Source organism: Thrips palmi, unplaced genomic scaffold, assembly GCF_012932325.1.
Source record: "Thrips palmi isolate BJ-2018 unplaced genomic scaffold, TpBJ-2018v1 HiC_scaffold_7, whole genome shotgun sequence".
Taxonomy (NCBI): domain Eukaryota; kingdom Metazoa; phylum Arthropoda; class Insecta; order Thysanoptera; family Thripidae; genus Thrips; species Thrips palmi.
In genome coordinates, this window is record NW_023144634.1 from 5,491,649 (window position 1) to 5,518,859 (window position 27,211).

The window sequence follows — 27,211 nt, forward strand, 5'->3', positions numbered from 1 at the left end:
CTTTTAATGCATTTCTTTAATTCAAAATTTTCATCTAGTTTATCAAAGCCTGGTGCCAATTTTATTTTTTTGTTTTAAATTTTTAATCTTGTGTGCCAAGATTACTACATAATCAACTAACAGGTACCACTTTAAACATACCTAAACAGAGGGCATTTGTGTAAATAGCCAATATCACAGACAAGCTGGAAGATCTGGACTGACCAGTCCAAGATGTTTCACATCTGCAGTTCCGTTTCAAGTTGATATTTCAATTACTTACAACTGAAAACCTCTTGAAATGCATTAATGTAAAGGGAACAAGTGCATGAAAATCATAAAACATACATTAGCCACACTTGACAATCATCCAGGACTAAGTATTAAAATTGCAAGAACAGGAACTTGATTGGAGAGCAACAAACAGTGATCATCGACTATTGTAATATTGAACCAAGCCAACAAAACCTGAAAAAAAAAATCATTAAACGTGCTTGGAGAAGATTAACGATGGGATTCTCACACACAGCATTTCACACATTGTTCTAGTAATGATATGGGACAGGCCAAAAATTAATGTTGCTTTCATTCCCAAAAATGTGAGACACAAACAACAGTACAAAATAGAGAGGCATCACATTGCCTTTAAAACACAAAATAATCAATGGAGTCTTAGATTATAAAAGTATTAATCCTCAAGTAGGAAAAATTGCTTTTAATTTATAAGGCACACTAAAAATTCCCTGATGTGAGTGATGAGAATACCATTTAAAATGAGCACACAACCTTACACTACCACTTGACCCAGGCTTTGACACACTAGATGATAATAAAATAATAATATAAAGTCAACTAAATGCTTATGTAGCAAATAAAGAGACACAAGTAGGTTGGTAGGTTGAATGTATCAGTGGCTACCAATCATTGCATCTTGATTCAGACTAGCTGATGAGAACACCAAGTGCTTTCAGGCAAACTGATGCAGCTTCTGCCTTGGCTTGTTTTTTGTTTGGACTAGCAGCACTAGGCGTATACTCCAACCCATTAACACGTACCTATGAAAGGAAAAAGAAATCATTTAACAAAGGGTGGGGGAATTATTTCTTAAAAATTTTAAGAAACATTCAACAATATACCTTGAAGAGAAAATCCTTTTTGTGATCTGGTCCAGTTTCCATGCACAACTCAAAATGAGGTGCTCCATAGTGGCGTTTGGAGCAGTACTCAGTCAGCAGTGAAACAGGGTGCTTCCCTGAAAAACAACAAGGGGAATATATTTTACACCAGAAATACCTCTGGTTTCAGGTAGTCTAAGATATACACATACCTTCTAAAGTGACAGGGTTAGGAGCCTTGGCAGCCCTTGGCTGACCAACTGTAGGTGGGGGACGTCTGGCTCGAATCTCTTCAGCGGCCACCAAGCCTAATAAAACAGAAAAATTATCATGTTACAAATATTTTATGAAAAGAAAGGTCGGTCATACCCTGAACTATCTCTATTGACCTACCCTTGCGATCCATTTTTACTTCAAGTTGAAGGGGTTCCTGGCACCCCTCCTTGTTTTTCCCTAGGCCCTCTCCTGGCTTCCATCCCATCTTCTGAAGGAGCGTCATTCCCATACCACTTCGAACAGGGGTGGCTGTCTGCAGTTGGTCCTGTGAATCATGATGTAGTTCAGTTTTCGTTTCAGGCAGATGAGAAAAGTACTTTTTGTTTAGAAAAGTAAACTTGGCTTGAGGTTTAGATAATATACCAGTACATTGGTGAGACTATCTTTACAAGTGACTAGGATAAAAATATACTCTTTGTACACAAATAAAACTGAAAAAGGAAAGAAAATATGACCTTTCAACACACAGCCATAACCAAAATGTCAGAGATTTAACATAGAACTTAGATAAGTACCAGTACAAATATTTACAAACCATTGGATCATATTATCAGGTATGTAAATAGAAAGTCAAGTAGTATTTCCCTAAAAACCATCTTGAAATGGTTTTGAAGCTGAAAAAGGCGACTGTGAAATGAAATATTTCTTCTCATTTGTCTTCAATATATGGAATGTCATTGGATGAAAACCCTCTAAATATCCAACACTGACAGCACTCTATGGTACATCTCCACAGATGTTCTTGCGGAGAGCCTTTAGAAAAATCTACTCACCACAGCGCCTGTAGTGCTGCGACCACCTTAGAATTACAGAAGGCATCTGCTGTAGGCTCCAACTGTGTTTCTAAAAGCCTGAAACAAACTCTCAGGTGGTGGACCGCGCAGCACAATCGTAGCTGACACTTTCCATGCCTCACCATACAAACACTTTATTGGAATGCCACAACAGGCAACTTACATTCCGCCGGCTACCTGAATCACTTGCGCTGTTGCCAGTGAAATCAAGACAGCTGCTAGAAGGGAGAGGCATGGAGTGTCAGATACTGTATCTACTTGTAAAGTGATGCCATTGTGCTGAGCATCCAGAACAGCCACAGAATCCACCTCCATTAGCAGGAAGTGGTCTGAGGCTGTTCACAAACCATGGTTTGCACCTGAAAATTTGTCACAGGCTAATGCTAGAGAGCCTCACAGTAGTACTCTACTCTGAGGGTCTCTAGCTACAGTCTTTTACAGTCCATAGTTAACACGTAGTCCCTCCCCTTCCAGTGCCCACTATTAAAGTAGCATAGCATGTGATTTCAGTCCGTGACAGTTGAGCAACCAGAAACATTTCAAATAGAGTTTGAAATTGAATCTTTCCTATAATAACAGTTGAATCAATTCAAAACTTCAGGACTGGAAACATCTCCAATTTCTTAAAAGGCAGACGTTTTTAAAAGGTTGGTAGTCAGTCCCAAAACGAATTCCTCACACACAGGAACACACAAGCATACACAAACCCGAAATAAAATTATCACAATATGTACCTTCAAAATTAATTGAAGGAGAGATGTGACTCCATCTCATTTGATGGTGTATATTTCAAAGAAAAGGGAACAATTGAACAGATTTCAAAGATACGGTGCACTGCTTTCTTCACAGCATTCACAATGTTAGAATCATTGCTTTGGGATCACTTACTTTACGAGCCCATGCCTGAGCACCAGATGCAAGCTGCTGGGGGGTCAGGGGCCGAACTCCGGTGTCACCTGTATACTGTCCAGGCAATACATTGCTCCAGCCATACATATGCTTGAAACAAAAACAATAAAATAATAATAATTTTACAAATTAAAATTTACTTAACATTGTAAAAATTAAAAGTACACTCACATCTCTATACTGATTATGTTCACTATCATGTTTCCTTCTCATTGCTGCTAGCCTTTCAGATACCAAGGTCCCAATGTCGATCATCTGAGAAAAGACAGAGGATTAGGAACATAAATACAGAGAATCGGTGCTCAGGTACTTAGATTGAATCTTACATCAGTCGAAGGCGCTGATGCTGAAGTTGGAACAGGATCGACTGGTTTTGCGGCTTCAATAGCCTTCAAAGAAGATGATTTTTTATCATCTTTCTTGGAAGGAGGAGCAGGAAGTGCGAGTGGGGTAGGAGTAACAGGAATCCATTCACTTTCTACAATAATAAATACCAAGTTACATGCATTGATGTTTTCCCCATTAAGTTCATTGAGATTAAGATTTGCTGATCAGAAAATAAATTTACCAGTTTTACGATGCTGCTGTCCGCTTGAAACAGGGAACTGGATGCGAAGTTGTGATGATTCTACAGTCATCTCTCGTGACGTTTTACAAGGTAATGGTACAGCATTCTAACAATGGAGCAGGAAGACACAAATAAGAAAACAAGAAACACTAAATTTACAAATTCACTAAAATTATACTCAAAATTAAAAACCCACCTTAATATTCATTGAAATAAATGATGGTCGATCCTTTACTAAGAAAGGATGATGGAATGCCTTTTCAGAATCACTGTCCTCTGACCCACTTAAGCTTGAGAGTTCACCCATGTTTTCTCTCTTGGACAATTCCTTACAATACTCTGCACAATAATGATAAATAGTTCATTATAATGCATGATTGAAACCAGACATGCAGAACATGAAGATCACTGAAATATGTACCTGTGAGCTCATCCACCGTTTTAGCAGCATTTTTCTCAGGTTTACTAGTTGAGGACGCTGATGTTGAAGGTGGACTGCCAGCCTTCCCCAGCATACTAGGTGGCAGAATTCCTGCTTGAAGCATATTCATAGCGTTTCTTCTAGCAATTTCTAAAAGTTTTTTCTTATCAATGTGATCCCTTTTAAGAAATACAACAAAATTAAATAATCATTCATTAAAGAAGGACAAAAGGAAATTTATACTTGAAACTTACGGTCGTTTACGGTCTCTGGACCTTGATCGCCTATCTCTGCTATGCCGTCTTCTACTGCGAGATGAGCTTCTATTTCTACTTCCATGACGTGAGCGGCTTCGGCTGCGGCCTCGTCTTCTGTCTTTGCCATCCTTGTCCTTCCTGTCTCCATCCCTGTCCTTCCTTTCTCCGTTCCTTTCTTTGTTTCTTTCCTTGTCCCGTGATCTCTCTCTAGCTCGGTCTCTCTCTCTATGCCTATCTTTATCTCTTTCTCTCTCTCTGTGTCTGTCTCTATCTTTCTCCTTCTCCCTTTCTTTCTCCTTGTCTCTCTCTTTCTCCTTCTCCCTTTCTTTCTCCTTGTCTCTCTCTTTCTCCTTGTCCTTATCTTTTTCTTTCTCCTTTTCTTTATCCTTGTCTCGATCTTTCTCCTTATCCTTATCCTTTTCTCTATCTTTCTCCTTGTCCTTATCTCTTTCTTTCTCTTTCTCCCGGTCTTTATCCTTATTCTTGTCTCGGTGTTTGTCCTTGTGTCTACAATGATGGTCCTTGTCTTTACTTCGACTTCTGCTTCTATGTCTGGACCGTTTGTGGTGCCTTGAGCTTCGCTCTTGGCTATGAGATCTAGAAGAACAAAAAACAATATTGTTACTCTATTTATACAATCAAGTAAGTAAATGAATTATTAAAAAAAAATATATTGTAGTTTATTTGATACTTACCTCTTGGATATTTTTGGATCGTCATTGGGTTTTGCGCTAGGTTCTGCTGGTTCTCCACCCTCTACACAAACACAGAATAGCAAAAGATAAGAAAATATTACAACGGTAAATCAAACAGAAACATAGGAACAAGAAAATACCTGAGCCTAGACTGGGAGCGTTACAAGCATCCTCAGAGAGATCACTTGCAGTCTTTTGAGAAGAACTATCAGACAGTTCCCCCTCCTCATATTTCTCTGCCTTAGCTTTGGCCTGTTCTTCAACTTCTTTTACTGTCGCTTCATAAACAGAGCTGAATTTCAAGTCTTTGATAACAATTTTTCCCATTGCAGGCTTTGCTTTGTCTGGGGAAACAAAAAATTGAAGGTACAGAAATAGAATTGATTTCAACTTCAAAATGCCAAACAACAAAAAATCAAAAGAAGAATAAAATTGAAAACTAAAACATCTGAACATGAAAAGATTCTGTCTAAGAAGAGTACCAGTTGCTATCTTGTCAAAGCTGGAGTGAGGAGCCATGTCAAAATTCCATCACATGTTTGGTTGCTATGGAAACTACAAACCACAACACTGCCCTGTCCTACAAAATCAATACTAATTCTTTGCAAATATGTGTCAAAAAAGATAAACAATGCAGTGATGATCCTCAAGAAACTATCTCAAAAAGATTTGGCTCAAATAAGGACAGCGTGAATAATTGATTGACACCAAGTTGATACCACAATTTTGGATTGCGCATGCCGAAATTTTTATTTTTATTTTTATCCAAAACATCAACAAACCAATGAAACCTTTCTCATACTCACCAATTTTGTCATCACCAGCTTCTGCAGGTTTTATACTTTCAAAACCTGAATTGTCTTCTTCGGCCTCCTTTCTCAAGGCTGACAGGGAAGGTGGTGATGGGCAAGTGACAGATGTTGACGACACTTCATTTGTTTCAGGATCAGCATGTCCATTAACTTCCTTCTCCGTTTTGATCTCAATAGTGGGTTCTTTAACAATATCTTTTGTTTTAACAATCTCGTTAGTTGAGTCCTTCTCTGAATCACTGATCGGTTCTTTTTTAACTACAACAGTTGGGCTTTTGCTGTGTCTTGAACGTTTCCTGGGCTTATGCTCATCGCCACTGTCCATGTCACTGCTTTTTCTGCGATGTTTCTTCTTAGACTTGTGTTTTTTCTCCTTCCGCTTATCGTGTTCATTCTCTGAATCAGAGCTGTAAACATCATTGTTTTCTCCACTTAATCGTCTTTTACTTTTGCTCTTTTTCTTATGTTTTTTCTCCTTTTTATGCTTCTTTTTGTGTTTCTTAACTGTTGATTCATTTTCACTTTCATCTTGAGAAGCTATAAGTGACTCAGGAGGCTCCGCATTAAAAGCCCCAAAAAGTTCCGTCAAAATCTCATTAGAGGATTTTGAGGGAACATTACTACTATCTTCTTTAGAGGTAATAGCAATGTTCCACAGTTCCTCAGCTGGTTCGCTGCTAGAAACTTGATCCTCTTCTGCTTGTGCCATAGCAAGGTAGGCAGAGGTCCAGACTGTGCCTTGACAAGTGACAAAGTGCTCTCTCACCACAAACTACCGGACTTCTTGGCGGTGCCGTGGTCACGTCAGGGGAATTTCTTGACAGGCATGCGGACATCAAACCAAGCCAACGGGCAACGGCGTGTGGAATTGGCTAATTTTTTACCTTACCGGTCGGAATGGGACCACTTAGGTTAACTCCCATTTTCGACGAAAAAGGGTACAGGCAACACACTTCCACACTAAGTGCACTCACACCATTGAAAACAAGGCTCTAGATTGCAAAGATGTGGTGTACAAACGCACAAAAAGTGGTACAAACAAGAATGAGCTGAATGAAACCAAACAAAACCCTAAACCCACACCCCAAACTTGCCCCAAAACTGATTGTAAACGAACGATTGTGATTAGTAGGCGAGTACGGACGGAGGGGAGGGGAGGGGGTAAGTTGTTGGTTATGAGAAACTTTGAGGAACGCCGTAGCGTAGTTCGAAACGTGGCCGCAAGATGACTCTGCTCGGCGTCAGCGGGGGACCGAAGCTAAACGAACAGAAACAACAGAAGTCAGTTGCAGACTTGCGCTCTGCCAAGAAACACGCGTACGTCGCGATCCTCGCCGCGGACGTGGAGTCTATACGCGCCGCTCTGTTTGTTGACACCTGTTGCTGGCGTCGGCAAGAACCAAAGTGATAGCATTACAGCATCGCTGCTGACAGTGCTGCGAGTGTGTGAAGGAAGTGAGGAGGCTTCGAGAGTGTGTGCGTGTGAGTGAAGTGTGCGGCCGTTTCGTGTGTCGTTGTGACGGAATGCAATTAATAGAATAGTGTGCAAGTGTTCCGTGAATAAAACCCCCCCGGATTTTGGATACACGTCCATTTTTCGTCGGATAGTTGCAACGAGGAAAGGTGAGTGGTAACCCAAGCCGATTGTTGACTCGGAATTTGGTTTGGTTTTGCCGGCTCGACGGCTTTCGGCGCGCCGCGCTCCGCTCGCCAGGCAAGTTGGAGAAGAGAGAGACAGAAGAGGAGAGATGAAACGTAGCAGCGTACCCGAGATGCCGCGCCGAGCCGAGCCGAGCCGAGCCGAGCCGAGCCGGCCTGAGCGCAGCCGAGCCAGCGGGAAAGACCGGAGCCCGGAGCCGAGCCGAGGCCGTGCGGACTGGAGCCAGCGGGGCCGGGACGGGGGGAGTCAGGGGGAGTTGGAGTTCGCGGTCCATTGACCGCCCAGCCCAGCCCAGAGGTCCAGAGGCAGCTCCAGCTCAACTACCTGCGTCCAGGCTGCGTCCCTGCGTCGGTCTGTCGGGCTCGGACGCCCCCGGCCCGTGTCCTTTGCACCTTTGCCCTGTCTGTCTCTCTCGCACCTCCTCGGAACGCCCCGTGAGTGCAATAGCGACAGAGCGAGGACGAAAGCGCTGTTCGGAAGCAGCCTTGCCTGCTCCGCCCCTATCCTGCAAGCACTCCCGCCCCTGCACCCGCACCCACTAAAGCTAGCACGCAGTTTGCCAGGGGATAGTGATTCCAGACGGCATTCCGGAGGCGAAAAAGGGATGCATTTGGTTCTGCCGCCGGGGATGTTGTCGGTTCGCTGCGAATTTCGCCCCCCCCCCCTTTTCCCACTCGAGAAGAAATTGCCAGAACTGCTGGACGACCATCTCACTCTTCTGATGGACTTGCAACTCCCGAGAGAAACGTTAACAGAGTACCGACCAATAGGTTTCGATCACAAATCACCTCCCGAATCATCTCCAGGACGCGTGCGTTTTGCGCGTGGGCTGGTGCGTCGCAACGCGCGTTCAAGTCTCTGGGGGCGCGTCGCGGAGGAGGTCAAGGAGGTCGAGGAACACGCATTGTCGGGGAGGCTGCGGGGGAGGAGCCGTGTCGAGACGGGCGGACGGACGGCGGCTGCGTATACTATGAGATTGAACGCTCTCCATTTGCGTAACGCGCTCGCCGCTCGCGTGCGCGTCCTGCTCCTGACTGCGAAAGTGGTTCATTGTGAAATGAGCGTCCACGTCGTCCTGGCCGCCCTGCTCGTATGTGCGATGTTACACGGCGGTTCCCGCGCCCGGTGCAAGCAGTGCAAGCAACACCGGCGGGGGGGATCCTGGCCGAGGGGGCAGGAACGCGAAGGCTGCTTCCGAGCAGTGCTTGTTCGCCGTCGCTCTGTCTCTCTCGCACTCGCAGGGCGTTCCGTGTGGGTGCGAGAGAGACGGCGGCGGGGCGCTGGCGGCTTGGCCGCCGAGGGGGCGTGGGAGCGGAAGGCATCTTGTGGGACTGGGGCGACTTGTGCGGCGCCGGGAGGGCCGGGCCGGCCGACCCCGTCTGGGGCCTCGTGCATCGTGGCCTCGCTGCGATGGGGTGGGAGACACACTGGGAGGGGGCGTCCGTTGTTTTTCGCGGAATGTGAGGCCACCGGAGAGGGGCTGCAAGGCTGCAGTGTCGTCCCCCTCCCCCTGCCGTTGGCTCCGGCCGCGCCAGCCGCGCCCCCAGAAGCACGTGGTGGTGTCTGTCGCCCGCCCCGCCCCGCCCCGCCCGAGCCATCTGCAGAGGAATGCGGTGTACGTGTCGCGCGGTGTACGAATGCCTGCGGTAGGGGGCCAGGAGGGGCTTGGAGGGGCCCGGGGGCCGGGAGGGGGCTGGCGTGCAGTGCGAATAGGAAAGCGTATTCCGGAGCACGGCGTGGAGTGCACGGAGTCGACGGAGTGGAGGAAGAGGAACAGGACTGTCATGCCGTGGGCGTGGCCGCGTGGCCGCGTGGCCGGGGAGGGGGGCAGCACAAGCAGCACGCCGCCAGGCCGGCAGCAGCACTTTGTAACTTGTAGCGCCGTTTAGCCGCTCGGCCCGAGACGCCCTGCGACGCCGCGACGCCGCGACGCCGCGACGTGGCCGATGATGACGCCGCGGTCGGGCTGCTCGCTGCTCGGCTTGATGAGCGTCGGAATTCGACCTTGACAGGTGTCGAGGCCGTGGGGATTACAGGTGGGGGGACTGGCCGTCCCTCCCCCAGATTCATCACAGGCCTGCCGGCCGGCCGGCGAGGCGAGGCGCGTCCACGAACGGCCGACCGGCCGACCGGCCCAGCGGACCCCGGGGGCCTCAAAGGCCTCAAAGCACATGATACCGCTACGGGCCGGCATGGCGTGGCGCGGCGTGGCGTGGCGGCGTGCCGCGAGGCAGGTGGCGCCGCCCATCTTCCCGCCGCGGCGGCCGCCCGAACTAACCGTGTCGTCGGCCCTAGAGCGCGCAGCCCGGCGCAGCCCGCCCTGGATGAATGGGTGCTTGAATGGGACGGGCAGCCGCCTGATTCCGAAGTAAGGATCCCCTCCGTCGCTCTGTCTCTCTCGCTCCCCTGCGGAGTGCTCCGCGAGTGCGACAAAGACAGCGACGATACGATCCGTGAGTCGGCAGGCAGGCAGGGCCAGGCGGGGCGGCGCACTTTCCCGATGCCGATCTCGGCGGTCCTCGGGGAATTCGTGACGACAGGCCGTGGGGCCGAAGGGGGCCGACGGGGGCCGCGTGAGATATCAAAAGGGGACCGCGCTTTGGCAAAGCCTGGGCGAAGCCTTTCGGTGCTTCGCGGCCCGCGTGCCTCGCGGTGCTTCGTGCTTGGCGTCGCTTGCTCCAGCCGGCAGCCTCCAGCTCGAGGCTCCTGGAAGGGGCGGGCCGCGCGCCGGCCGGCCGGCCAGGCAGGCCCAGGGCCGGGCCCTGGCGATGCGCGGTGCGCGGTGGACGGCCGGATGGCCGATGCGCGGCTCCGCGGCTCACAACCTGTCTCTGGATTGCGGCCGGGGCGCGGCGCTGCGCTGCGGGGCGCTGCGGGACTTGGCCGCGGTGCAGGGTATTCTCTCATCCTCGAACCGGGCCGGCCAGGCCAAGGGCCAGGCCCTCACCAGGACCGCGTCGTTCTGTCTCTCTCCCTCGCACCCGTGCGGGACGCTCCGTGAGTGCGAGCAGTGCGAGAGAGATGGAGCGTCGACGGCACTGTTCGGAACCAGGCTCCAGGCCCACCAGGCCCCCCTGACGGATGGGAGGTACCCGCAGCGATCCGAGGAGGAGGAAGAGGAGAGATTATGGGTCCTGTGGCTGGGTGCCTGGCTGCTTGGCTGCCTGGCTGGCTGGTCACTTGGATGGCACTGCAGCCAGCTCGACGGAGTGAGCATGCAAGGCATGAACGGGCAGTGCTGGCTGGGCATGCCTTGCTCCTGCTTTCCCTGCCGCCCAGGGTACAGTCCCATTCAAAAAGACGAAAACTTAAGAAACTGATAGGAAAAATGAAAAGCTTGGTTTTGAATGTTTTGGCTGGACGTACTTTGAGCGAGCCGCCGTCTGGCTGGAGTGGCGTTGAGTAGAATTTCGAGCGCCATCGCGCAAGACAACCTTAATAAGTTATCGTGGTTATACCATCTTTACCTCCCTCAACTTTTTCATCGTTCCTCTGGTGGCCGCCGTTATCACGATGCGCACGACGTTGCCGCGCCTGCGCTGATTGGAGCCCCAGAAGAGTGTAATTGGTGGAGTTAGAATTTCGACTTTTTCATGCGATGCTCTTGCGCCGCGCCGCTTTTTTCTGCATCCTCGACTTTTTTTTAATTTTTTGAAAGTGTATAGCGCGGCGCTTCTTCCCTGCCGCAATGACTGGATGCTTTCTGCGGCGCCGCGGCTGGCTGGCTGGCGAGGAGGTGTCGGAATAAGGAGGTGAGGTCGATTATGTTTGACATTTGCTTTTCGATGCCGCGGTCGGCGAACCAACTCGCGCCGCACGCCACGCCACGCCACGCCTCGTCCATGGAATGATGGGCGAGCGCGGTTTTTGCCCGATAATGACGGCTCCCTTGGAATGAATGGGAAGCCCACGGCGGCGGCCCCGCGGCGTTTGAATCCGCCGAGTGGATTTTCAATTACGAGGCTGCGGGTTCAAACGCCTCGCGCCGCGCCCTGGCTTGCGCCCAAGGCTCGCGGAGGGAGAGGAAAACTGGGAATGTCGGAAACAGAAACTAAAAATGAAATGAGAATGGATTGTTGTTGGATGGAATGGGTTGCCTTATCACGAGCGGCCTTGCCGGTCCTGCCTCGACTTCGCGGCCTCGTTATGCATCGGGCCGCCCCGCCAGGCAGCCAGCCAGTGGAGCAGGTCAGCGATTTGCATTTCGGAGAGGAGAAGACTGCCGCCCTGCAGACTGAGACTCTCATCGCCCTGTCTCTCTCGCACTCACGGGGCGTCCCGCACAGGTGCGAGAGAGACAGGGCGACGAAAACGACTCTCAGTCTGCTGGTATGTGAACGGTGTGGGGCAGAGGGCGACCAAAGAAACCCTTTGGGCGCAGCCAAAGGTGAGCAAGGCGAGGGCCTTGAGAGAGGAGCCCAGAAGTACAGGTGAAATGGGTTGCCGGGGAAGCGAGCGTTCCGATTTTGTCCTGACAGTAAATTTTCAAAGAATGCTGGTGCAACACTCTGAGGCCCAAATGAGTTACGTAGATTGTGCACGGCACCTGGCGACCGTGCCCACAGTGTGCCCACCGCCACCGCGCTGCCGAGGCGTTGAGTCACTGCATGCCTGCGGCCTGACTGCGGCCTGCGCCTCTTGTGCACGCCGATGGGCAAAAACGATTGCAAATTAAAAACGGGCGAATGGGTTCGGCGAGCGGTGTTTTATTTTGGCTATGCTGACGGCATGCCGCGGCGCGGCGGGCCTTGCCGGTATCTCGTGGACGCCGCGCCACGCCGCGCCACGCCGCGCATGGCTTATCTGTCGACGCCGCCGCGATGCCTGCGAGTACCGCGCAGTGTACGATTCGCCGGCTACACCAGAAGTGGCGCTTGATGTCACGGGCACGGGGACTGACTGGTCGGGGCCCGTCCTAAAGCCCCAAGCCGAGCCCCGGTCCGGTCCACTGCCCTGCGTCGCTCTGTCTCTCTCGCACTCGCAAGAGAGACGACGTGCGCGAATCATTCTTGGGTCCGGCAGAGTCATGAAGACGGTGGGGGGCGATTTGGCGCGAAATCTGCCCCACAGGGGTCCCTCTGCTCGTGAGTCCCACGTCGCGGGCACGTGTCTAATAACGACGGGTCGTAATGACAAAGTGTAATTGATTTTTTTAAAAACTTTTTTTTTTTGCGTGCTGGTGTTAGTGATGGTCATTACCCCACCATAGCGACGCGGCTGATGACTGACGTGTTGACGCCTAGCCCCGACAGGGAGCCGAGACTGGGGATTGGAAGTGTTAGCCGGGTGACAGCTCTGGCCAAAGTCCTGCATTCTGCGTGTTTCGAGGGACTGTCCAAGGGCGTACGCTTCAGCGGCGGCGTTGGAGGAACAAAACTTCGTGGCGTTTTCAGAAAGCTTCTTCAAAACGCTGCGCTGACTGACTGCACGGGCGGGGCGGGGATTCGGTTTGTGTTACGGACGGGCGGAGTGACGGCCGCGTGTGTGTGTGTGTGTGCGAGTGAGTGTGTGGGAACCAGTTGAGGCTGCCATAAACACCACGTGGACCACCCCGCGCCAACTGCTGGCGTGCTCGCTCCACTCCAGGCCGTCCAGACCCTCATCGTCCAGACGCTCCTCCTCGGCCTGCTCGTGGAGGGCGGGCGTTCCGGCGTTACAGTACACTGTGAGGCGCGGCGGGGCGTTTGAATCGCCGCCCCGCGGGCCGCGTCGCGCCCTGCCTCTGGGAAGGGACGCGAGGGAGAGAGAGACGGCACACTGTAGTCGTCGGAGTGAGACTATGTCCGTCCGAGCGCGTAAGTCCGTTTTGCATAATTGGCCGGGCCCGCTTCGCCCGCTTCACATCGCGTCAAGCAGCGGAAAGCACTCGGCCCGACTCGGCCATTGTTGCGAGATTAACGGCCGCTAAGTGGATCGCGGCACTCTAGACTTCTAGTCGGGGCGTTTCAGTCACTTTGGCGTAGGCCTAGCAGTGCGTCAGTGTGCAAGGCAGTCGGAACTGGGCGCAGTGCAGTGCACAGTGCAGCGGCGTAGCGGCCAAAGGTCGGGTATCGGCCCGGCTGATAACTCCCATCACACGGACGGACACTCACACACACACACACACACACACACACACACACACACACACACACACACGCGCGCGCGCACAGAGGCGCGGACGTGCGTGTCGGGCCCGGCCGGGCCGATACTCAAACAATTTGCTCTTTCTCAGCATCCTTGTGAGAGCGTGGGAAGAAGGCCCAGTGGAAGTAGCGGCCCGGCCGCGGCCCGGCCAAGGGCCCGGCGTGTTCCCCGCGGAGGGCGCGTGGTGGACGTGGTGGTGCGTTGCAGATGCCCCAGCCAGATGCACGCGAGGCCCCCGAGAGCCTCCGAGAGTTGGGACCAGAGAGCCTCAGTTGGGACGCCGCGCCGCGCCGCGCGAGTGCCAGAGAGACACGATTCCCCCGCATGGCAACTCGGGGACTCGTCCTGCGGGGTTCGGGCCTCTGGACCCTCTGGACGACGCCGTGGTCGTGGCCGTCGTCGCGGTGGTGCTGCTGGTGGTGGCGGACCGCCGCGCCACGCCCCGCCACCGCGTGTCCGTGCCGGCCGTGCCGGCCGTGGAGCCTTGGAGGCTTTGCCCAAGGTCACAACTCGCGGGGGGAGGGGGAGGGGGAGGGGAGGGGGAAGTGTTGAGGTGTAAGAGGGGAGTGGCGGCGAGCCCTCCGTGCCTCCGCGCCGCGCCGGGGCTGGGGCTAGTGCCCCTCCTGCCTGTTTTTCTTTGATCCTCTCGCCAGATTGCCATCGAATAAAACCCTCTCCGGTGCATAAAAATTGATGGCTTTTCGATTTGAAATCAGACCAGCTCGGCTCGGGGAGTATATGGCCTGGCGGGGCCCGGCCCGGTCATTATTGTAAGGTGGCCCCTCGCCCGGTTGCGTCCGGGTCCGGAGGTCCGGATGACCTTGGCAGTGATGCACGCCGATTGCCGCCGCGTCTAGGGTTGCCGACTGCACCAGACTGCCCACGGAGCACAGTGGGCCAGAAGACCGGCGGAGGCGGCCGGAATTCTAGTCGCGCTTTGAGCTCCAGAGTTTGGTAAACAGAACGTGTGACCCCACTAATGGATTCCTCGTTCGGAGAGCAATCCATTGGCGGGGCCACACGTTCGATTCGAGTCCCATTTAGCGACGCTGGAGCTCAAAACGCGTCTGGAGTTTTGGCCGCCTCCTCACTGTGCGGTTCCGACTTCCCTGGAAGTGACGCGGGCGGACGGGATGGGTTCGGATGGTTGGCGTCGACGTTGTCTCGGACGTGTTCCTGAATGGAGCGTCGCGCCGCCCGCCGCCTCTTTTGTGAGCTGCCTTGCGGACCTTGCGACAGGTTGCCGCCGCTGTACACTGCTGCAAAATGATAAAACGAAAAGAAAAGCGGAGTCTTTTTCTAGCAGTGTGAGCATTCCGATCCGGCCGCAGAATGCACGAGCACACCGTCGTGAATAAAGGCGACTGGCACGAGGCAGCAGCCTCACAGTGCAGTGGCGTGGCAGTGGCGTGGCGGTACCGCGCGGCGCGGTGCTTCGCTACCGATACTTGGGCCGTTTTTTTTGTCGCCAGTTTGCTCCTTTTTGGCGCCTCCAAGCACCGGCGTGCCATTCTGCCTCATGGCCTCGTGGTTCGCGGCGCTCTGTCTCTCTCGCTCTCCGACGCAACGCCCGCAACGCCCCGTGAGTGCGAGAGAGACGGAGCGACGCCGTGGCGTTCGGTTGACGTAACGACTTCCTTCCTGCTGGCTCCCTTTCAGAATCTCGAGACGCGTTTCGGATTTGGAAAAAAAAATGGTGCACGAAAGAAAATAAACTGTGCTGTGGACTCTAGTGGTCGCGGTCCTTTTAGGGGCTTATGCCCCCTCTCTCCGACTGCAGGGCCCCTCAGCCCTCGTAGCCTTAGAACGGCTCTGTACTGTAGTATGTACTGTGTCCGTCTGTCTGCCTGTCACGCTAACGGAGCCTACGCAGTCTCCACATGGCGTGCGCGCGCAAGTGTAAAAATAAAGCTACGCCTTCCTGATGCCCAGTGTGTGTAACTGACTGCGTGGTGGTAGCATATAAGTGCACTTACTCCGCGTCCGTTGTGCACTGTGAAAAGAAGCCGCACTTCTATGAGGGCTTTCTAGTACCGTTCGATCGTGTTTCGATTAATCGATCACCTCTGGATGGTGGTATTTTTGCCGTGGGTTGGTGAGGTCATGGGTGGAGGATGCCTTTCACGTCACGCGGCTTGACATGACGTGAAGCACTTTGGCACTCTTTGTCAAGCAGACGTACATGGGTGTCCGCGAGTGAGGCTGGCTGGCTGGCTGGCTGGCCTGGCTGACAGACACGCGGACAGGAGTACGGCGTGGTTCGGCGCGGCGTGTGACTTGTGAACCGACTGGGACACCCTCCCCACCCTTCGAAAATGGTTCCCGTTAAGCAGTAACTAGGACCGGTTCTAGAGGCTACGGGCGCGCCTCGGCCGCCTCGGCGTGTGGCTCGTCGGCTCGGCCGGCGGGCCCTCGTCGCCCTGTCTCCCTCGCAGCCCCTCGGCACGCCCCGGAGTGCGAGAGAGACAGAGCGACGACGCCACTGTTCGGAATCGAACCCACCGCCGCTCCCCGGCGCCCCGAGGCCCTCACGCGGCCAATCAGAGCGCTCGCTTTCGAATTTGCCGCGAAAAGCGAGGCCCCTGATTGGTCGCTGGAACGGTGCCGCCACGGCGCCGCGCGTCAGGTTGACTGGCTGGGTCGGGTCGGGTCCATGTCGGGTCAGTGGCCTGCTGGCACCCAACCCGAGTGATTAAAGATGGACTCGATTTTTTTGGAATTTTTGTTTTGGAATGGAGAGGTTGTTTGTGGCGGCCTGGCGGTGCACAGTGGGCCAGAAGACCGGTGGAGGCGGCCAAAACTCTACACGCGTTTTGAGCTCTAAAGACGCTTAATGGGACTCGAAGCGAACGTGTGCCCACCAAGGATCCTCGTTTGGATGCAATCATTGGTGGGGTCACACGTTCGGTTCAGCCCCTGCCGACTCTGGAGCTCAAAACGCGTCTGGATGGCCGCCTCACCGGCCTTCGCTTTGGATGTTGCTGCGGGTTGTGGCCGCCGGCGCTCTCAGGTGGCGAGCACGTGCCACTCCACCGAGTGTCGTGCTTCCGGACCACGCGACGGCTGACCACCTGGACCGGCCAGCACGACCAGCAGACTGATTTCCAGCCGCTTTCGTCGCTCTGTCTCTCTCGCACTCGAGGGGCGTGCCGTACCGGTGCGAGAGAGACAGAGCGACGAAAACGGCTCTCGGAATCAGTCTGCAGCACGGCGAGCACGGCCCCCGAAAGGCCCAATCCAGCTGACTCGCGCGTCCCGGACACGCGGCACATCCTGCCGGCCTGCCGCCGGCCCACTGCGAAGAGTCGTGCGTCGTGCTGTCTCTCTCGCACTCGCGGGGCGTGCCGAGGGGGAGCGAGAGAGACTGCCGTGAGTCAGCGAGGCGTGATGCGTGCGTCGCTGCGTCGCGCCGGCCGGCCTATTTTTGGGCAAAATGAGCGCCGTGCATCCGGCATCCGCCTCGCGACCCGCTCCGTGGCCCGCCGGCCTGCCCCAGGCCCAGGGCCCAGGGTGCCGCTGTCACCGCCACCCGCCCCGCCCCGCCCTGCCCCGCCCCGCCCCGCCCCGCCCCGCCGATCAGGACCAAAATAGGAGGCTGCAGGGGGCCTCAGACAACACGTACGCGCGCAGGACTCCGACTCTTACGGGGAAACGGGCCCTGGGGCTGGGCGCTGCGGGGCGGGGCGGGGCGGGCCGGGCCGGCATATCGTACGCGTTCAAGTTTCCAATCCCTCTACGTGATCGCCGTCGGTTCGGCTGTCCGGCTCGGACACTGCGCTTTGTGTGGCGCACACTGGGAATGAAAGTGGCAGGCCGGCGGTGGGATTCGAAGCCGGGCCCGCGCTGTGCACCTGGCCGTGTCGGCGATGACATCACCTCGCTGCTGCTCTGCATTGCTCTGCATTGCTCTGCATCCACATCGGGGCCGCGCCGTGCCGCGCCGGCCGCTCCCACGGTGTGCACTGTGTTTGTGGAGCAGGGACGCGACGCTACACTGTCGAGGCAAAGCGGGCCGCGGCTTGCAGTGTAGGTGGCCCTAGTCTCCGAGTCACGTCTTGTCGTGACGCGGGGCTGGAGATACCACGCGCCGCGGTTTTTGCTCGGACTGTACACTGTACACTGCGCACCTGGCGGCCGGGACGGCGCACTTGAAGTGGCAGGCCCAGGGCGCGGTCCCTGGACTTTACACCGCTCTCTCTCTCGCACCCTTACGGGGCGCCCCGAGAGTGCGAGAGAGACAGAGCGACACCGCCAGTGGCGCGGGGCAGGCCTGGCCGCCTTCCCCACGCAGCCACTCTATTTCCCCCATTCCTTTATATGCATACATCCAGCCGAAAAGACACCGCGCCGCTTGGCGGCTGGGAACCGCCAGGGAACCGCCAGGGAACCGCCAGGGAACCGCCTGCTGCGCGCCGTCGTCGCGTACAGTAGTGGAGTCGTCGTTTCGTCCCCGTCCCACTCACGGAGCACGCCGTCAGGGTGCGAGGGGGACAGAGTGATGAACCTCTCTTCGGGATCACGCGCCCGCAGACTGCTTCCGCGCGCGGCGGCCTGCGGTCTCTCTCTCGCAGCCGCAAGGACTCCCCGCGAGCGCGACAGAGGCAGAGCGACGAAGACGACTGTCAGTGTCGTCTCCGGGACGGACGGCGTCTCTTGATGTGGGTCGTTGGCGACGAATATTCCCAACACTTATCGCGTGGGCGGAGTGCACGGCGTACGTATAGTCACGTAGAGAGCGAGCGTCCGTATCGTAAATCATGCGACTCGGCGCGCGTCCTTGGTTAATCTGCCTACGTGAGTCGGCAGTACGCAGTGCGGTGTAGTTACGCCGCCGGGCAAAAAGCCAGGAAGGGAAGCTGTCAATCCCTGCCATGCCGCACTGCTGCACTGCGGAGGATGAATGAAAAAGTGGATGCGAGCGGCGCATCTCGAAGGAAGATGCAAGATGTGGATGCTACATGTTTTTAAATGCTTTTTTTGAGGAGTGTTTTTATTTTTCTGTTTTCGTGTCGCTGGTTGGTAGTCGTGTGGCTGCTGCATCCGTGTGACGCTTTCGTTGCTCTAGGTTTCCCAGCCTGCGGCTAGTCGCGGCTAGTCGCCGCTGCAGTGGAGTGGATGCATAGGATAGGGATTACCTGGGGCGCTGAGTGCCAACGAGGATGTGCCCCGCCCCGCCACACCACGCCCCGCCCCGCCCCGCCCGCCCCGCCACGCCCCGCCACGCCTTGGTTAGCGACGACCGGCCATCCTCCGGCCCGCGCCGTGCACTGTAACTGGCTCGCCGAGCCCGGCAAGTTGGACGCTTTCTTCGGGGCGTTCTTTCGGGACGCTTTCCTAACCCTCACACGCGAAAGGCGCAACGAGCCCTTAGCTGCGACCAGAGGTATTGCGACGCGCATCTGCCTGTCTGCTCGTGCGTCCGTGCGTCCGCGCTTTGCACCGCTTCGCACCGCTTTGCACGATGCGGCTAAATGGAGGCTTGCTTTCGACATGCTGGGTCTTGTTTTCGTTTTAAAATTAGAAGTAGCCGGAATTGGCGCGGCGGTTGGTCTGGCTATGCCGCTCCTCGCTGCGCCCCACAGTGGGCCGGAAGACCGGTGGAGGCGGCCAAAACTCGAGACGCGTTTTGTGAGCCCGAACGTGTGACCCCACCAATGCATTGCTCTCCGAACGAGGAATCCATTGGTGGGGTCACACGTTCGGTTCGAGGTCTGTTGAGCGACTCTGGAGCTCAAAACGCGCCTCGAGTTTTGGCCGCCTCCACCGGTCTTCCGGCCCACTGTGTACCCCCTCCTCCTTCCTTTCGGCCCGATTTGTCTTTCTCGGACGAGGACACTTTTCCGTCGGGTTTCGGCACACCCGTCCGCGTCAATTGGCTGCTTCTGGGAAGCGACGTCGCTCCAGCGGCCTGGAGTCTGGAGTCTGCAGCCCGGGGCGGCCTGGAGAAGGGAAGGCTGGAGTCTCGGGGCCGGGCGCGCCGAGGTGCCTGCGCCGCCGCTACCGCGCTCCGCGCTGCTTGGCGTTGCTTCGCACGGTCATTCGTAAATTATGATTGATTTCCTGCTGCAGATTAAAGGGGCGTGAGGAGGAAAGGGGGGGGGGGGCGAGAAATGAGCTCGGCGGAATTGATTTGTGCAGCGGCGGACTGATTCGCGCCGTCTCTCTCGCGCCTGCATGGAACACCCCGTGAGTGCGAGAGAGACGGAGCGACGAAAACGACTCTCGGAATGGGTCTGCAGTGCCACGTCCCGCAGGACCTCCAGGGCCTGGAAGGCGAGTTTCTCCCCGGGATGCGGCAAGGGCAGGCCGCGGCAGGCCCTTGCAGTGGCCGCTGCCTAGACTTGCAGTGTCGTGTCCTTGGGGACGCGGACGAGGACGTCGACGACGCACTCCTCGAGATGAGCGAGTAGTCCAGCCGAGTCCGGCGAGGAGACGCGGTTGGATGGATTCTCGTGCTGTCCAGCGAGCCGAGCCGAGCCGAGCCGAGCCGAGCCGAGCCGAGCCGAGCCGGGTCCTGCGTCGCGAGCTTCGCGGTGCACTGCCTCTGCGACAAAGCAAGGACGTTCCTGTCTCCTCGTTTTATTTGCCTGCTGTTTCCCTTACTTTATTTTTTTCTGCCCCTCCTAAGCCGCGCGCCGCGCCGTGGGATTTTTTTTTGCGACTTTTGTTGTTACTTTTTCCGGGCTCGTTGCGATTGAATGCGGGACGAGGCCACCGCGGATGTTGTTGGTTTTATTTGTGGGTGCGCGATACGGCACGGCACAGCCGGGCACTGCGAGCGCCGAGTCTGCAGGCCCGCCTGTTGCGCACCGCTGTGCGCCGGGTTGCCCACCCTCGCGCCGTAAGGGGCTCTCGCCGCAGCCAGTGTGGTGGCGTTGTGTGTTTTCCCCGTTCGTTTTGAGGCCTTTTTTCGAGTCCGTTCCGGGCGGTGCATCTTGGCGTTGGCCGCTCGAGTTCCGTGTCGATTGCCGCCTCGGCCGCGCACTCCGGAGTAAAGGTCGGACTCGTTAGCCGAGGCAGCGGATTCCCTGTGTCAATTATATGCGTCTGTCTGCGACGTGCGTGCTTGTTTGTGTGTGCGTGTGTGCGTGTGCGTGTGCGTGCAGATTGGCGGCATCGGCGTAGCCATTGGCGTACCTACCTGCCCCTCCACTGAATACCGCTACCATGCATACACTTTCCAGCAGACTGATTCCGAAAGTCGTCGTTTTCGTGGCTCTGTCTCTCTCGCACTCATGGGGGCCCCGTACGGGTGCGAGAGAGGCAGAGCGACGAAGACGACTCTCAGAATCAGTCTGCAGTGTGCCCCCGCATGGCCGAATTGCGTCGCGACGCTGTGCCGAGCTGCGATTCCGAAGAGTCGTGTGTCTGTCTCTGTCGCACTCGAGGGGCACCCCGTGTGCGGGCGCGGGCGCGACAGAGACGGAGCGACCGGCGACGCCAACACGGGGACGCCGTGGCGGCACCGCGCTGATAAGGAGGTGACAATTACCAGCCGCTCGCTCTCGCTGTTTGCAGCGGCATGGCCGAGTGTTGTTGTTGTTGGTGGTGTCGACAAGTGGTCACGCTTTGCGACCACTGTGGCGAAGTTGTTGTTGTTGTTGTTGGTCGCGATGTCGACGCGCTGCTCCGCGCTCCAATCCCGCTTCCGGCGCGCGGCTCGATGGCGGCGCTGTAATCCGAGACGCGCGGTGTGGGTTCGCACCGCGCCCCGCCCCGGCCCGCAATCCAGGTGCAAAGTACATGCAAATTCCTGCCTGCCGCGCTGGGGGCTGGGCCCCCCTCGGGCCCCTGCAGCCTCGTGGACGCCGCCCCGCGTTCAAGTCGCCGCCACACTGCAGACTGACTCGTCGCTCTGTCTCTGTCGCACTCGTGGGGCGCCCCGTGTAAGTGCGAGAGAGACAGAGCGACGAAAGCGTCTGCTGGCAGCGCTGCGCCTTCGCCGTCGTGGACGTCGTGGCCGTCCCGGTGGCGGCCGGCCGGCCGACTGATTTAGCACGCCTTGTTGTGCTTCGTGCCGTGGGCTTGCCGCCGCTGCTGCCCCGTCGCGCTGTCGCTGTCTCTCTCGCACTCGTGGGGCGTTGCGGTGCGAGAGAGACGGAGCGACGAATCGGTCCTTCGGAGCGAGGCGGCCGGCCGCGTGAGAAGCCGGCGGCGTGGCCGGTGATGTACTGCGCGTGACGCGGTTGCGTCGTCCTTCCCCCACACTGTATATTCGCAGTGCAGTGGGTGCGTGGGACGGGCACGGCGGCACGCTCTGCCCGGAAACGAGGGCCGCGGCGGCGTTGCCGTGGTGACCGTCGCTCTGTCTCTCTCGCACTCGCGGCCCGTCCCGTCGGGGTGCGAGAGAGGCCGGATGGGCTGCAGTGGAATGGACCGGATTCGGCGCCCGATCCGGCCCGTGGGTTTTTTCGACGGCCGCGTCTGTCTGTGTGTGTGCTCGGCGCCAGTTTAAAGTCCGTCAATGAGAGTGTACGTTTCTAATTACCAGACGGGCCGGTAGCGTCCCGTTTGAAAACTGCCCCCCGCTTGATAATATTTTTTATGAAAGCGGCGAGGCACTGGTGAGGCGTGGCGGGCGGCATGGGCGCATGGCGTGCTTGTGCTTCGTGGAGGGGCTCAGCCGAGCCGGTCCCAAGGATGGTCTCGTCGCCGTCTCTCTCGCGCCACTACGGGACGCTGCGTGGCTGGGACTGCGTCGGAAACGATCCTCCGGGCTGGCTGCCCTGGCTGCCCTGGCTGCGCCGCTGGACCTGGCCGGTCCGTGGCCGTCGGCGTGGCCGTCGGTGCCCCGGGGCACTAGTCTCGGTGGCGCCGGCCAGCCGTCCAGGCCGCGTGAAGGCAGAGGGGGTCCTCGGCACGAATCAAGTCATGAAGATTCCTAGCAAGAAAGTGAGGACGATTATCCACCGGCCGCCTGCATGCTGCCTGCACTGTAAAGTGGCTGGGGTGGGGGTAATCCGGCTCCATGAGCCTCTCATGATGCCGGGCCGGGTTGCCGGGCCCGTCTTCGGGTCGTCGGGGTGACCCCTTCCGGGACGAGTCCCCCAGGATGATCCTGACCCTGACACTGGCGGCCGCGGCCGCGGCGTGCACGTGGCCGTCGTGGCCCCCGGAGCGTGTCCGCTTGGCCGGCGTGCAGGCCGTGCAGGCCGCGCTGCTGCCTGTTCCCCGAAGTGAAACGCCCCGGCCGCGGCGCTCGCGCTCGCATCCCATATGCCCGGCCGCGCGGCCGCGTAGCCGCGAACGGGACGCGCTCACTGGTACAGGTGCTCCGTATGTTGACACACCTGTCGCGCGCCTCGCCGCCTCGCCGCCGTCTCGAGAGTAAAGCAATCGTGTGGCCCCTCTGAGGCGCCGTCGCTCTGTCTCTCTCGCACCGTCGCGGGACGCCCCACGGGCGCGAGAGAGACAGAACCCTATTCGGAATCAGGCTGCTGCCCGGCGGCACCGCGCGCTGCGATGATGGAGAGCTGGCATGAGCGTCTCCGTTCCCACACTCGGATTGGTGGAGCGGACCTCACACGGCGTCTGCCCCCCTCTCCCTCCCTCTCTCTCTGACTGCCGGCGAGATGCGGAATGGATGCAAGGCGAGACGCTAATTTGCCCGTTTCTGTTTGTTGCAGGTGAGCCGCGTGACAGTGCTCATGAGCCCCCGCCCATGGGCCCCACCGGCCCCGCCGAAGAGGACGGGCAGCTAGAGCGGCCAGCGCGCCCAGGGCGGCCAGGGGCGCGGCCCAGGCCCAGGCCCCGCCATGGCCATGGCCACGCAGGCCCAGCTCCAGGTAGCCAGCCGCCGTCATGACTCAGCATGTCCAGCACCCAGCACGGCCAGCACGCGCCCCTTGGACTCACTCTCGTTTTCTGTGCCTTCCTCACGGTTGCAATTATTTTTACACTGTAGAGCCTCTCGGTTATGAACTGTAACACCATGAAGTTTTAGTTAGTTTGTTTTCTTATCTACTTTCGCACTCACCGAGCTCGATCGGCTCTGATTGCATGAGTGCCACTTTCTCAGTTTCTTAGTTGACAGTTGATCAGTTTGTGTGTGCACCTTTTTAACTTTGATCGCATGGTAATTTTCTTGGTTAATTTTTCCTTAGTTTTTTTTTTTTAAAATTTTTGGTGTAGTAGATTTTTGCAGTAGTTTGGTACCTAATGAGTTTGCTAAAAAAAAATTGTAATGTGTGTGTGTGTTGTTTTTTTTTTTTTTCGTGTTTTTTAAATTTTTTGAAAGGTTTAAGACGCATAGCCTAAAACGACTCACACTCGACTGGCCCATTTCTGGCTCTTCACTCTTTTTGGCGTCGACATGCAGCTCATGCCCCGAGACCGTTGTATGCACACGCACTCTGCATCTAGAGAGTGCACACAGACGCGCTATCTGGCGGCCGATTACGAAACGACTCGCTGTTTGGCGCGGCCCCACCTGGGTCGAGGAGGCGAGGCAAACACACGGCGAGCAGACTGCACTAGACTCGAGCAGACTGCACTTGCTGCTCCTACACTCGAACCAATCGTCCAGTGGCGTGCGCTAAAATAGCAGTCGAGTATTTCGCGCCGGAGCGTGTTCCCCTCGGTGTCGCTGGACTCGGCACTCGTGTGAGGCCGCACAGTGGGCCAGAAGACTGGTGGAGGCGGACAAAGTTCCGGACGCGTTTTGAGCTCCAGAGTCGCTAAACAGGGCTCGAACCGAACGCGTGTGACCCCACCAATAGATTGCTCTTCGAACGAGGAATCCATTGGTGGGGTCACACGTTCGCTTCGAGTCCTGCTTGGCGACTCTGGAGCTCAAAACGCGTCTAGAGTTTTGACCGCCTCCACCGGTCTTCTTCTGGCAAATCCACTGTGGGCCGTGGTCAGTGTCGCGGGAAGAAGCGGGCACTGTACTGCTGCTCTGTGTGGACGGTCCGTGTTTGAGGGCCAACATCCGGTGCGGTGTGTGCCTTCCGCTCCCCGGGGGGATAAGCGATTACGCGAATGTGGCCGGTACGTGCGTACGTCCGTGGGTACCGCGAAACAGGCCCCACCCTGTGGTACGCCCTCTGTGTGCTCGGAGGGCATGGGAGGAGCGCGGCTTTTCCTTGTGTGCAGAGGAACGAGACAGAGTATATACTTTAGCCTTTAGCCGAAAGCGCGCGTAAAAAAGGGTAAAACAAAACTTTTTTTTTGGTGTGGCGCGCTTGTCTTCTAGCAGGTTGCGCCAGAAAACGGCTCCAATTACGTCCCCTTTTCCGCGCCGCGGCACTGCCCGGCACCGCCGGCAGCCAGAGCTCCCGAAGGCCCCGTGTAACGCGCGTGAAGGCGCGCCGTGTTCCGAGCCGTGTTCCCACGGGATGATCCGGGACTCCTGTCCTGTCCACCGGGCGGCCCTTTTCCATCCCAAACTATTCCGGTCTATCCCGGCCGACAGGTTGCACCGGGTACGCCACAACGCCACCGCGCCCCGAAAACCGGACACCTCTTGGCCCTTATCTGGGGATACTCTATCGAGCTCCTGGTCCTAGAAGAAGCTAAAAATAAAACAAACCAAATCTAAAAAAAAAATTTGGACAAATTGTTGTTTAGTAGTTGCTGTCGTCTATCAGTTCCAGTGTACTTTATGTGTCAGGGTGGCCAAGACGAAGTAGTAGTAAAATGGAGGAAGTATGATGCACCCTGGGAATGGGGATTCCTTTTTCTGCCTTTTTATTGTGTTTTTTTTTCGTATTTTTCTCACAGTTTCCTTGAGCATGGGATGCATTCTCACAATTAGCCATGTGCACTCGTGTACAGAGTAATCTTTGCATGGTTTTTAATGTCACGGCCACTTAGCGCGTGTGCGATCGTAACTTTAGCCTTTTTCCTTTACTTTATCGCCCTTGCCTTGATGCGTGCTCCCGGCGCCCCCCACTGACGTGTGCCTTCCGTTTTGCAGTATGAGCAACTTCTGCCGGGTGCCAGCATGAGTCAGCGCGAAGATGTGGCCAAGTTCGAACTTTCGCGCATTAAGGCGCTCCAGGAGGAGCGACTCCACATCCAGAAAAAGACCTTCACAAAATGGATGAACTCGTTCCTGCAGAAGGTGAGTCCCGCAATTTATTTTGATTTTTTTACAGGGTCGAAAATAGTTTGTAAGGTTTTAAAAAGTGAATGACAGATTTTTTAAAAATATGGAGATGGAAAGCAAAGGCTGGCGCCTACAAAGCCGCCCGTTGGTCCGGTCCGGTCCGGTCGCCATTCGGCAGCCAATCGGCCACTCGGCCGCGCCATGCCGCGATGCACCGCCGCCCTTTTAAATTTATTACCAAGTTTGGCGGCGCGTGGCGTCCACCGCCCGTTGTTTATGGTGATGCATGATGCATGCCCCGCTTTATCTATCTCATTTCCTCTCGAACGAGGAGGAGAAGTAGAGGAGGCCAGGACCGGACCGGTGCGAAAATAAAAACGAAGAAAGCACGTTGTTGTTGCTGCTGCTTTTGTTGTTGTTGTTGTTGTTGTTGCTGTTGGCTGATTGATGGGTCGGCCGAATGAATGGCGCGAGTCCTGCAGGACCTCGCCGGCGTGTGATGCTGCAGTTTCCTTTCTGGCTCCGCTGATGCCAATCCAGAGTCCGGCACTCTGCAAGCACACTGCGCCGCGTTGCGCGCCATTGCAGCGAAAGGGGGAGGGAGCTCACGAGGTGTTCCCTAAATCTTATCTCCATTGAATGGCGCACCCGCCCTCCCGTTTCTTTCCACTTTTTATTTTCTCTCTCTCGTGTTTTTGTTGTTGTTTTTTCTGTCCCCTCGGCGGGCGCGCGGCGGCGCGCTGGACCGCGGCACCGGGATGGGAGATGCCACGGCGGGATAGAATTGTCGCTCGGCCTTTCCTTCTCGCCTTGTTGCATCTAATTAATTGATCTCGTCAAATGGGGCTCGATGCGGCCGCGGCTCCATTTGATGGCGTCTGACCTCTCGCTCTCTATTTTGTTGTTGTTTGGTTCCCGTGCGCTGGCTGGCGGTGGGAAGGCACGCCAGGGCGCGCCGGGGCCCTTTCCCTTTATCAAGTTCGGTACTGCGCTAATCTGCGCCTGGCTGGCCTAGCCCCGCCTAGCCTAGCGGGACCCTCCGCGCCGCAACGACCAATAAAAAGGGGATTAAACCAAAACAGAGACGAGGCACGCGGTGCGTGCGGCGCAAGGGCGCGAGAAATTTTTCCTGCCTTAACGTGGTGTGGTATGCGGACATGAATATGCATGCGTCCGCGGTTGGTTCGCTCGCTCGCTCGCTCTTCGCGCTCCGATTGGCGGGGAATTTCTTCGCGCGGCAGCCAATGAGGGGCCGTTCGATCGGTGGCGCCCACTAGTGGCGGTACTCGATCGAGGTGGGGTGCACCGGAAGCCAAGGGAAAGTGCAGGGTGTATTTTTTTTACGGCAGCTGCTCTGGTCTTGACCGCGCCCCCCGCCGTTGTTCGGGGAGGACGCAAATGGGGGCGTTTCACGACGAAGATTGGCGATGTGTTGCGTTGCTGGATGTTTACCCTTTTCTCTCCGACTTTGCCGAAGTCATTTCTGCCCGCGCCCCGGCGCGCGGATCGCTTATCGGATGGCGCAGTTGAGCCCCCTTCCACGAGCGAAG

General features: G+C 56.2%; 2 protein-coding genes across 9 annotated transcripts in view; one reads left to right on the top strand and one right to left on the bottom strand.

The window, feature by feature from the left end:
* Positions 1-39: 39 nt before the first annotated feature.
* Positions 40-6,976, bottom strand: LOC117652169 (protein SON-like). 2 transcript variants are annotated; one of them, XM_034396883.1, is made up of 14 exons: positions 5,821-6,975; positions 5,155-5,358; positions 5,015-5,075; positions 4,317-4,916; positions 4,063-4,241; positions 3,838-3,980; positions 3,642-3,747; positions 3,400-3,551; positions 3,245-3,328; positions 3,053-3,163; positions 1,488-1,635; positions 1,307-1,402; positions 1,116-1,231; positions 40-1,034 (listed from the first exon to the last, which is right to left on the bottom strand). In XM_034396883.1, the coding sequence occupies exons 1-14, from the start codon at positions 6,533-6,535 to the stop codon at positions 921-923; spliced, it is 2,829 nt and encodes a 942-aa protein (XP_034252774.1). In that variant the 5' UTR covers positions 6,536-6,975; the 3' UTR covers positions 40-920. The 2 variants fall into 2 exon arrangements, with proteins under 2 accessions (XP_034252774.1, XP_034252775.1); XM_034396884.1 differs by lacking the exons at positions 40-1,034; positions 1,116-1,231; positions 1,307-1,402 and adding an exon at positions 2,144-2,221 and having other exon boundaries at positions 1,499-1,635; positions 5,821-6,976.
* A 118-nt stretch (positions 6,977-7,094) lies between these two features.
* Positions 7,095-27,211, top strand: part of LOC117652896 (spectrin beta chain, non-erythrocytic 1) — a 53,691-nt gene continuing 33,574 nt past the window's right edge. For 6 of the 7 annotated variants that reach the window (XM_034398096.1, XM_034398097.1, XM_034398100.1 and 3 more), the window contains exons 1-2: positions 7,096-7,449; positions 25,530-25,676. In XM_034398096.1, coding sequence (XP_034253987.1) covers positions 25,557-25,676 — 120 coding nt within the window. In that variant the 5' untranslated portion in view covers positions 7,096-7,449; positions 25,530-25,556. Of the gene's footprint in view, positions 7,450-25,529; positions 25,677-27,211 lie in introns of all 7 variants that reach the window. The other variant, XM_034398101.1, reaches the window with a different exon arrangement.

Excerpts from the sequence above, each read along its gene's own strand:
- LOC117652169 (XM_034396883.1), bottom strand. The coding sequence starts at position 6,535 with ATGGCACAAGCAGAAGAGGATCAAGTTTCTAGCAGCGAACCAGCTGAG. Across the intron at positions 3,164-3,244 it reads AACATAATCAGTATAGAGAT|CATATGTATGGCTGGAGCAA; the intron begins GTGAGTGTACTT and ends TTTTGTTTCAAG. Across the intron at positions 1,035-1,115 it reads AAAAGGATTTTCTCTTCAAG|GTACGTGTTAATGGGTTGGA; the intron begins GTATATTGTTGA and ends TTCCTTTCATAG.